This window comes from Gracilinanus agilis, chromosome 4, assembly GCF_016433145.1.
Source record: "Gracilinanus agilis isolate LMUSP501 chromosome 4, AgileGrace, whole genome shotgun sequence".
In the NCBI taxonomy this organism is placed as follows: Eukaryota; Metazoa; Chordata; class Mammalia; order Didelphimorphia; family Didelphidae; genus Gracilinanus; species Gracilinanus agilis.
In genome coordinates, this window is record NC_058133.1 from 103,079,030 (window position 1) to 103,090,663 (window position 11,634).

Sequence of the window (11,634 nt, forward strand, 5' to 3'; positions counted from 1 at the left end):
TCATATACTACTTTAAGGTTTGCAAAACACCATTACATAATCTCAGGAATGCCCCTCAATAAACCAGTGAGGTAGGTACTAGAGGAATAATTTTGCAGATGAGAAAACTGAGTCTTAAAGAAATTAAGTAACTTTCTCAAAATCACACAGTTGGAAGGCACTATAGGTAGAATTTGAACCTAGTCTCCCCTGATTTCAAGCCTGACTCTTTGTACTACCACACACTTTCTCATAAGGTACAAGTTGAGAAATATGGTAATAGGCATGAGTTATATGATGAGGTTTATATAATGTGGGGGAGAGAGGGAGTCATGACTTAGGAACTATGATTGTATAGTACAGGTTGGGAGTTTTGTTGTGTAGTGAGGGTGGGAATTGTGTGGTAGGAGTGTTGTTATTTTTCAATCATGTCCAACCTTTCATGGCCCCATTTGGAATTTTCTTGGCAAAGATATTGGAATGGTTTGCCATTTCCTTCTCCACCTCATTTGACAGACAAGAAAACTGAGGCAAACAGGTTAAGTGACTTGCCCAGTCATCCAACTGGTAAGTATCTGAGGCCAGAATCAAACCCATGAAAATAAATAAATTGTTCTTACGCTAAGTTCTCTATCCACTGTGCCACCTAGTTGCCCTGGTGCCCTGGTAAGAGTACCCTAGAGTACTGGTTCCTAGAACAATAGAATCATAGATTTAGGCTCAAAAGGGACCTTAAAGAGCATCCAATTCAACTCCCTAGAAGAGGAAATCGGTTCTGAGAAGTTAGCTGACTTACTCAGACGCATACAGGCAGTTTCAGAGATGAAATCTGGACCCAGGTTTTCCTGACTGAAGCCAGCATTCTACTTTACCAAAATGCCTGGTATGCAGGGCAGTTATATGGCACAAAGTGGGAAGTTGGGGTAGGGAGATGGGACTATAGATTTAGAAGTCATCTGGAAGTTCTGCAGAGTGGGGAATTATAAGGTAGCAGGGGTGGGGAGGTGGCGGTGAGGGGAAGTAGTTGCATAATAAAGGATGAAATAGGCATATCCCCAAAGCAGCCACCCCTAAATATGTGATCTGCCTAGCACCTCCAGCCTTTCTCATCAGGTGAATTTGCAACACCCTGGACTTATCAACTTGGCCATTCAGGACCTTCGGGAGCAACCGATTGCTCATTTCTGGTTATTTTCGTTATAAAGGGATTCTAGCCCTTCCAGCTGTTGTCCATCTGTCTCCCAACTCCCTACCCATCAGGAAGGTCTTTTCTGAGTCTAACCTAACTCCTTTATACTAGTAAAAGCATCCATTTTATCCAACTTTGTCTGCCAGGCATATAGAGACAAATGGTCTATAATTCCATGTTACAGAGACCTTCTTCTTTCTTCTGATACTTACCCGAAAGGAGATGGTCCTGGAGCTGGAGCGTCTGAGGGAACTGCTGTAGGTGATCTGGCTTGGAGAAGTCAATTCTGTTTCTGCCTCTTTGCTGCTTGGAATCTTTACCTGGGGGAGAGAACAAGAAGATCATCTAGTCCTGGAGCACTACTGCGCACCAGTCCCAGCTTTTTGGAGCCTTCTGTGTATGCTAAAGAGGACCCCTATAGGGGTCATAGACTGACTTGAATTCCCATCTGAGGAAGAGAATAAGGAATCATGGGGTTTGGAGCTGGAGGGGAACTTAGAGATTATTCCCTTTTGATTTCCTTTGGCTGTTGTTGCTGTTCAGTCATTCAGTCATGTCTAACTCTGCATGCGCCCATGGGCCATGGCTATTCAAGGGGTTTTCTTTTTTTTATTTCTTTTTTCTTTTTCTTTTTTAGAATATTTTTCCAAGGTTACTTGATTCATGTTCTTTCCCTCTCTCCCAATCTCCCCCCTCCCCGTACTTGACACACAATTCCACTGGGTTTTACATTTGTCATTGATCAAAACCTATTTCCATATTATTGATAGTTGTACTAGGGTGATCGTTTAGTATCTATATCAAGGGGTTTTCTTGACAAGAGTCCTGGAGTGGTTTACCATTTCTTTCTCCAATGGATCCTTTGGTTAGGCAACCAGAGGTTAAGTGACTTGCTCAGGGTCACACAGCTAGGATCTAAGGCCAGATTTGAACTGGAATCTTCCTGACTCTGGGCCCAGCACACTATCCACTGAGCCACCCAACTGCATCCTTGGCATATTGGGCTTAAATGACTTGTCCAAGGTCACACAGCTAGGAAATGTCTGAGGCTAGATTTGAACTCAGGTCTTCCTGACTCCAGACCTACTAGATCTACATCTGCCCCTTTTTGAACTCCTAGTTATACACTAAAAGGGAGGAGTTTCTGGGAGCATCTGGGTACCTCAATGGATAGAAGGCTAAACCATCATTTCCATCTGATACTGGACTGTATCAAAATCAAAACTGGGCTTCCTAGCTGTGTGACCCTGGGCAAGTCACTTAACCTCCATTGCCTATCCTTTACCACTCTTCCGGTGGGAGGTCCATAGTACAAGGTCCTCCTACTCCTCCCTTGCCTTATGCTCCTCTGAGAGGATAGTGAGCCACTGTGGGAAGCCCAGCCTCCAGTGCATGGGCAAATTCCATAATATTAGACCATTAGGAAGAGCTTTAGGGGAAAATTCTTCTAGGTCAGAAGGCAGCAGGGTTTCTAGGAGCTGAGCACAGAGTCAATGGAGAATGGAAACAGAATTAATGTAGAAAGGGAGAAAGGGGAAGTAGCAAATGTTGTATTAAGTCCTACTCTACAAGCAGCCCCCATCCCCCAAATTATTTTGGGTCTCTTATACATGGGAATATTCTTGGTGCGTAATGGTCCCTGTAATCTTCATATTTATTTTGTTTAAAATATAAGGTAATCTATGTTTATTATTATTATTATTATTCAGTATTTCCAAATTTGCATTTTCATCTAATCTGCAGGCTGAACTCAATGGGTTTAATGCTTTTCCCCTAAGAAATTTGGAGGGGAAAGAGTGCTCCAAGACCAGACCTAGTTATTGATGACTGAAAAGTCTTTTAATAATTCTACCGGCCTCTGAGGGAAGTTGAATGAATGAAAAGCAATTTTATTTAGAGTTCCCTATGTGCAAAGCATAGTAATACTGACTGAAGTGGACACAGGCCAGGAAGTTATGGGGTGATGGCAGAGGGTGGAGAATGAAAGCAAAGCCAAAGGTACTACCCACCTGGAGAGTGAAGGGCCGGAAGCGAGAGGCCACTGCCTGAGGTTCTGACTTCTTCTCCTCTCCAGGTCCCTCCGAGGAGGGTGACTTCTTTGAAGTCTCCCTTATTTTTTGTTCCTTTTTTTCTGGCACACCTCCTTCAGAATCCTTCTGCTCTTGAGCCTGAACTGGGGCCTGTTCCAGGCCCAGCTTCTTTGAAGCTGTTGCTTTTACCTGAGCTGAAGTCTTCTCCAAGGTCAGTACTTTTTCCCGATTCGACCCCTTCTCTGGAGTCAATGTTTTCTCTTGAGCTGATGCCCTCTCAAAAGCCAGTGCCCTCTCCCGAGCTGATAGTTTCTTTGGGACCAAGGATTCCTCAGAAGCAGACACCTTTTCTAAAACTACTGCCTTCTCTTGGCCCGATGTCTTCACTGAAATTAGTGGCTTTTCCCCAGTTAATGCCTTCTTTGGGACCGATGCTTCCTCAGGGGTCAATGTCTTTTCTAGGGATGATACCTTCTCTGAAGATGGTGTCTTCCTTGAAGCTAATTTCTTTTCTGGAGATGTCTGGTCCCGAGCTGATGTCTTCTCTGAAACTAATTTTTTCTCTGAGGCCGTCTGGTCCTGGATTGGTGTCCTTTCTGGGGCTGAAACTGTCCTTTGGTCCAATGTCTTCTCCTCCTTTGTCTCTCCTCCCTCCAGACTCTTCTCATCTTTGGCCCAGGGTCCTCTCTGCTTCTGGCTTAACCTTCGTCTAGGTGGAGGAACTATGTCCTTCTGGGACACTGGGGGCTGCTGTGTGACCCACACTGCACCCTGGTTCTCTTTTTTCTCCTCTGCTTCTAACTGCTCCTTGATGGGGGGCTGGGAAGCCTCCAGGGCTTGCCGCCGCAGCCTCCGTTCCTGCCTCGTTCTGAGAACTGCCTGGAAATTCTCATCCTCTTCATCTTTGACGGAGGAATGAAGCTTGGGGGCCTCAGCTTCCTCCAGGCTTGGGAGCCTGTAAGAGAGGAGGTGGGGATGTTACAGACAGCCTGGTCTTTTCTCTTCCCTTTACATGAACATGAGTTCATCTTTTGCCTATGTGCCCTTGTTCCCCATGCCTGGAAAGCTCATCCTCCACTTCTCTACCTAGCTGAATTCTTTCTTTCTTTCCCTCTTTCTCTTTCTTTCTTTCTTTATGTATTTGTGCATATTTATATATATTTTATTAAATATAAATATAAATATTTAAATATATATTTATATATTTAGCTTTATCTGAAGCTAATTTGAAGCACAATTACTTTGTATTTACTCAGGATACATTTTGTATATACATATCCATGCATATATTTCTCCCTAGTAGAATGTAAGCTCCTTGAAAGTAGGAACTGTTACTTTTTTTTCCTCTTTTGTATCCCAAGAATACCAAGTACAGTGTTAGGTGAAAAGCAGAAATTCCTAAATTTAATAAAGTAGTTGAGGATGGGACTTATATGGGGTAGATAGGAGTTATATGGTCCCATAGGAGACTTACCACTGGGAGGGACCTCAAAGAGCATAAAATATAGATAAAATTATGAAACTAAGGACAGGCCCATAAAGTAACTTGTCCAATGTCACATAGTGACAGAGCTGGGCCTAGAATTCAAGGCTCCTAATCCTCATCAATATATTCTTTCCACTACACTGAGATTTTTGTTGTTGTTCAGTGGTTTTCGATTGTGTCCAACTTCATGACCCCATTGAGTTTTCTTGGCAAAGATACTGGAGTGGTCTGCCATTTCCTTCTCCAGCTCCTTTTACATAGGAAGAAACTGAGGCAAATAAAACGAAGTGATTTATCTAGAGTCACACAGCTACTAGGTATCTGAAGTCAGATTTGATGAGTCTTCCTGAATCCTGACTCCTGGATTGGCACTCTATCCACTGTGCCACCTAGTTGCCCCAACACTGAGATACTTTTTGGTTTTAGTCTTCATCTTCATTTGTGTTAGAGAAAACAGTTTGGACTCAAAAGGTCTGTAAAGAGCCTTGGGGCACATTTTTATTGCATCAGTCTCACCTCCTTGTTTCTATCCCTCCTCCATCAGCTAGACCATAGAATCATAAGCTCATAGGGCTCATAGAGACAAAAGGGACCTCAGAAGGCATCTAGGGAAACCTCCTCTTTCTAAGATGAAAAAACTGAGGATTGGAGAAGTCAGTTTTCCTAGAACACATAAGGCAGTCAATGTCAGAGAGGGATTTGAACTCCAGTCTTTGGTCTTCTGAGCCAGTCATCTTACCACTATGATTCACAGGGAAACTGATTCCCTGCCATTTTCTCTTTCTCCTCCAACTCCATTCATGTGAGTGGAAATAGGTATGTACCTTTCCACTGCTGGCTGGTCACCATTGTGGGTGACCTTGGGGGCTTCATCATCTGTAGTTGAACTCAGGGTTCGGTGCCTCCGACGTCGTTCTCGCTCCTGCTCCTCTTCATCCTCCAAAGTCCTTTGCAGTGCCAAGCTGCAATTGAGAAAAGAGAATCAAGGGACATGAAAGAGGACCACATGAGATGCTGGGGCCATAAGTTTTCAAGGTAGCCCAGTAGAAGATCCAATAATAACATTAATTCACATATAACAACTGAAGGTTTAGAAAACACTTTAAGCACACTTTCTCATTTCATCTGGAGCCAGAAGGGAACTTTTAGCCCAACCCTTAAGTTGACAGATGAAGAAACTGAGGCCAAAAAGTGTTAAAGACCTTGTCAAGGAAAAAGGCATAGTGGCAGAAGCTAAATTTGATGCCAAATCTTTCTGATTCCAAAGCCAGGGATTTTTGTTTTACTTGAGCCTCCCATTGATCCTAAGAGGAAATATTGTTATTCCAGTTTACATATGAGGAAATTGAGGTTAGAGAGGCTAAGTGATTTGCCTAGGACCATATAGTTAGTAAGTATTTGAAGGAGGGTTCAGAGCTAGGTCTTGCTGGCTCCAAGACCACTAGTAGATAGCAGCAATGCAATGATCCAGGACAATTCCGAAGGACTTATGAGAAAGAACTCTATCCACATCCAGAGAAAGAACTGTGGGCATAGAAAAACAGAAGAAAAACAACTGCTTGATCACATGGTTCAATGAGGATATGATTGGGAGTGTAGACTCTAAACGATCACTCTAATGCAAATATTAATAATATGGAAATAGGTCTTGATCAATGGCACATGTAAAACCCAGTGGAACTGCTCATTGGCTACAGGAGGAGGGTGGGAGGAGGGGAGGGAAAGAACATGAATCATGTAACCATGGAAAAATATTCTAAATTAATGAATAAATTAATGACAATAAATTACTCTAGGATGGTGAACAAAGAAAAAAATGCTCTTTAGACTTTCTATCTGGGAGAGATCAACATTGTAGTTGCAGTAAAGAGACGTAGGTCAGCATTTTCATAGAAAGAGTATCATTGTTGAGCATGGTTTCTCTGAAAATCATGAAATCCCAGAATTAGAAGAAATCTTAGAGGTCATCTAGGCTAACCATTATGCAAAGTAGGAGAAACTCATCTAACAATCCAGAGAAATAATCTTCAAGTCTCCATAGAAAGTCTCCAAAAACTAGGACATCACTAACTCCCAAGGTTGTAATCCATTCTACTTTTAGACGACTCTCACCATTAGGAGATTTGTCTTATATTCTCTCAAAGTCTCATTTTCCTATAATTTTTGCCAGTTAATACAACAAGGCTAATCCTTTTTCCTTATGATAACTTTCCTTCCTTCCTTCTTCATTCTTCCTTCCTTCCTTCCTTCCTTCCTTCTTTTTCTAATAATATTTTATTTTATTTTTCCCAATTACATGTAGAAATAATTTTTAACATTTGTTTCTTGACACTTTCCAATTAAAATTATCACCTTCTTCCCTCCCTGCCCCTTTCCCTGAGACAGTAAGCAATTTGATAAAGGTTAAACATGTGCTATCAAGAAATATATGGTTCCATATTTGTCATGTGAAAGAAGATATATATCACACATGGAAGAAAAAATTCATGCAGAAAATTCTGTGGAAAATGTTATGCTTCAAGTTGCATTCAGACACCACAAGTTCTTTCTCTGGCAATGCAGAGCATTTTTCATTATGACTCCTTTGGAGTTATCTTGAATTATTGCAGTACAGATAAATGCTAAGTCATTCACAGTTGACCTAATGATAATCCTTCAAATACCTGAAGATGGCTTTCATGTCCCCCCAACATAAATCTTCTCTTCTCCAACCTAACACCCTCAGATCCTTGTAAATGGTTAAGATCATTTCAAGATCACCAAGATGATTCAGTGGATAGATAGCCAGGTCTGGAGACAGGAGGTCCTAGGTTCAAATCTGGCCTCAGACACTTCCCAACTGTGTGACCCTGGGCAAGTCACTTAACCCTCCCCACCACTCTTCTGCCTTGGAACTGATATTTAGTAGAAAGTGATACTTAATAGAAACTTAGTGCAACCGATACTTCTAAGACAGAAGGTAAGAGTTATTTTTTTAAAGTAATTCAGAAAGCTGTGTGTTATGTCTATGCGTCTATGAGTGCGAGTGAGCATGAGTGTGTGTGGAGGGCTGAATTAAGAAATAATTTAATACCATTTATACTTATATGGCACTTTATAGATTACAAAGCACTTTCCTTACAATAAAGTGCAATACCCCTATAAGTGAAGTACTTTAAGTATCATTATCTCTGTTTTATAGATGAAGGAACTAAGGTTCAAAGAAGTTAAATACATTGCCCATAAATACCAGCTATGTGATGGTATACATAGCTGGTTAGTAGATCTGGGATTTAGCCTATCAAGGAGTGCTTAATAGGTGCTTATCACGTGCCAGGCACTGTACTAAGAACCAGAGATTCAAATAAGGACAAAAACTTGATTCCCTTCCCTCAAAGAGCTCACCTTCTATTGTGGGAGGCTGTGTAAAACATATACAGAGTAGGTAGAAGATAATCTGAAAAAGAAAGCACTGAAGCTTGTTCTGATTCTGAACCCTGGGTTTATTTTTTCTTAACCCTATGGTATATCTTTAGCGAACTTTCTTTTACTCTGTGATTTTACAATAATAAGTAGAAGAAATAATAATGGGCCTTTTTGGTATGTCAGGGAGGAGTTTCCTTTGGTGGAAAAGTCTCTTCCAAGAGAATGCTATCCAATTCCCCTTGGAGAATTTTCACTAGGATGTGTCTAGCGTTCTGTATTTGTGTAAAGTTCATTTTAATACTCAAAGTTTGGCGCTTTCTCTTCATTCCTAGTAATTTAATCTTATCTGAATCATCTTATTGTTAGAGTTTATCAAGATCTTTTTGTAACCTGACTCAGTCATTCAGCATGTTAGCTTTTTGTCATCTAAAAACTGAACAAATGTGCCATCTATACCTTTATCCAAGTTATTGATAAAAATGTTAAACAGCATTGAGCCAAAGAAAGATTCCTGGAACACAACACTGAAGACACTCCTCCAAGCTGACATTCACCCATTGGTGATTCCTTGTTAAATCCTGGCACCAAAGCAATTCTAACCCACCCAAGTTACTACAACCTAACCCAGAACACTACGTCTTGTCCACTAGAACATCCTAAAAGTTTTTGTCAGATGCTTTGCTGACATCTAAATACATTCCTCTCATTTACCAGTCCAATAACCCTATCCCCAAAAGGAGAAATCAGCGTGGTTTGACATGGCCTGTTATTAACTAGATCTATTGGGTTTTAGTGATCACTATTTAAAATTTTATTTTTATTAACTTTAACACTAAATCAAATGAGCATTTTCAAGTAAAACATAGAACAGAAGAAAACACAATAGAAGAGAAAAAGAGGGCTGTATATAAAAACCACAGATCTCTCTTATGTATAGTTTACTTTTCAGGTATCTAAGTTTAACTTCTAGTTTTCAAAGCTATCTATGCTTCTCTCTGGCATTCCTTCTATTCTCTTTTCTGCATTATTTTTTTTGCATTTTTTTTTGCATTTTTTTGCATTATTTTTTTAAAAGCCCCAATCTTCTGTCTTAGAGTCGAGACTAAATATATTTAGTATTGATTCCATATAAGTAAATTCTATATAAGATCCTATATCAGTAAACATTCATAGTATCAATTCTAGGACAGAAGGTAGTGTTTTTTTTTCAAAGAGAGACACAGAGAGAAATGGATAGATATATCGATAAATGGAGAGATAGATGGAGAGATAGATAAATGGATGGATGGATAGATAGATAGATAGATAGATAGATAGATAGATAGATAGATGGATGGATAGATGGAGAGATAAATAGATGGAGTGATAGATGGAGAGATAGATAAATGGATGAATAGATAGATAGACGGGTAGATGGATAGATAGATAGATAGATAGATAGATAGATAGATAGATAGATAGATAGATAAGAAGGCAGGTAGGTAGAGATAGAGGGAGAGAGGTAAATTAAAGATTGGGGGAAAGATCTAAAAGAAAGCTATTGCTTTTATCCAGGTGGATAGTATTAATGTATTAAACTGGAGGAGAGGGGCTAGAGAAGAAGGTGCAGATATAAGAAGTATTTCTAAGCTAGAATTGACAAGGCTTAGGAAGTGATGCTGGATGTGAGAGGAAAAGAGGAAAGAAAGACACTGAAAACCTGGAGTATCTACAGAATTAGGTGACAAGGACTTGACAGGTAGATTGTGTCATATGATGATCAACTGAAGGAAAGGGGAGTATTTAGTCTAGAAAATCAAAGATTTAGGGGTGGGATTGGGAGTGGGGCTTGATAATCATTACTAGAATTTATTGGTAGTGAATGAGAAAAGTGAATAAAGCATTCCCCCTGGGGTCAGGAAGTCCTGTGTTCAATTTTTCTTCAGATACTTTCTAGCTGTATGACCATGGGCAGGTCTTTTAACAGCCATCTGCCTCAGTTTCTCTATCTATAAAACAGGGATAATAATAGTACCCATTTTCCGAAGTCATTATGAGAAAAAGATAAAATTTGTAAAATAAGTTAGATTGCTATATAGATGCTAGTCCAGGAACACACAGCTAATAAGTATCTAAGGCAAAATTAAATTCAGTTCTTCCTTACTCCAAGTCCCATATTCTAGTCACTATATTCTACAGCTACCCTGCTAATTGTCATCAATTGGCCAAGAGAGAAGCAGAAGTGGAGTTTTTCTACTTGCCTCCAGAGGGCAGTACAAGGAACAATGAGCAGAATTTCAGAGTCAGGTTTTTGTCTCTGTATGAGGAAAACCTTTCTAAGAATCATCATTTTCCAAAAGCTGAAGAGCTTGCTGCTTTGAGTGCAGGGGGCCCCACAGCTCTTCACTCTATCCACAATTATAAGAAACTGAGCCAAAAGCTTTGCTGAAATCTAAGTATTCCCTGTATATAAGCACTTCCCTGATTATTAATCTAATTCCTGTTAAAAATAAAAATAAAAAGGAAATAAGGTGATTCTGACATGACCTGTCCTTGATAAAGCCAACTAGGCTTTTATACTGATGGCTCCCCCTTCTAAATGGTCACAAACCACCCCTTTAATAAGGTGTTCTGGAATTTTACCAGGATTTACTGCAGCTCCCCAAGCATTGACTTAATGACATTATTAAGGCTGGGGTAGGAAGGATTCCTCTCCAGACTGGCCTAAGTCACTTCTGAAAGTGTCCAAGTTCCTGCTTTAAGACAATCCAATATTTAAGCTCATGGGACAACGGATGAAGGCTTGCTCGTGTGTTCAAAAGTCACAGACTCAAATTGTGATTTCAAAAGGAAGAGCAGGTTAGAGGGAATAATAATAATAATAACCTTATTCAGGGATCTGGTAAGCTTGTGGAGCTGATGAGACATCTCAGTAAAGCTGTCTGGTAGTTAAATCGGGATATATGTCTGGAGTTCAGAGAAGAGATGAAGATGGATGACTTAACTTGGAAGTCATCTGCATAGGGACTGATAGTTGAAATCCTGGAAGTGAATGGAAATCTCTAAGGAAGAGTGTAAAGAGAAAAGAAGGGAAGAGGGGCAGGGACACATCTTTAAGGAACACCTCTATGGGCAGCTAGTTGGCTCAGTGAATAGAGAGCCAGACCTAGAGACAGAAGATTGTGGGTTCAAATCTAACCTCAGATGTTTCCTAGCTATGTGATCCTGGGCAAATCACTTAACCTCAACTGCCCACCTCCTACTGTTCTTCTGTCTTGGGAGTGATATTTAGTATCCATTATAATTCTCCCAAATCTCTCTCTCCCTCCCCTGCCCAATTTTAAGACAGAAATTATTTTTAAGACAGAGTTATTTTTTAAAGGCATATCTGCATTTAAGGCTTGGGAAGAGGGTAAGGAGGCAAAGAAAAAGTTATTAGCAGGAAAATCTGGTGCTTTTGAAGCTGGGGGAGGGAGGCAATTACTAACAGAGATGGTCAATGGTGTTCAAAGTTGGAGAGAAGTTAAGGAAGATCTAAACTGGGGACGGGGTGGGGGAGGTCTTTG

General features: G+C 40.4%; 1 protein-coding gene across 1 annotated transcript in view; it reads right to left on the reverse strand.

The window, feature by feature from the left end:
- LAD1 (ladinin 1) overlaps window positions 1-11,634 on the reverse strand; it is a 44,964-nt gene that overhangs the window by 18,684 nt on the left and 14,646 nt on the right. The window contains exons 2-4 of the mRNA XM_044673642.1: window positions 5,509-5,646; window positions 3,178-4,153; window positions 1,381-1,488 (exon numbers count right to left, since the gene is read on the reverse strand). Coding sequence (XP_044529577.1) covers window positions 1,381-1,488; window positions 3,178-4,153; window positions 5,509-5,646 — 1,222 coding nt within the window. The remainder of the gene's footprint in view (window positions 1-1,380; window positions 1,489-3,177; window positions 4,154-5,508; window positions 5,647-11,634) is intronic.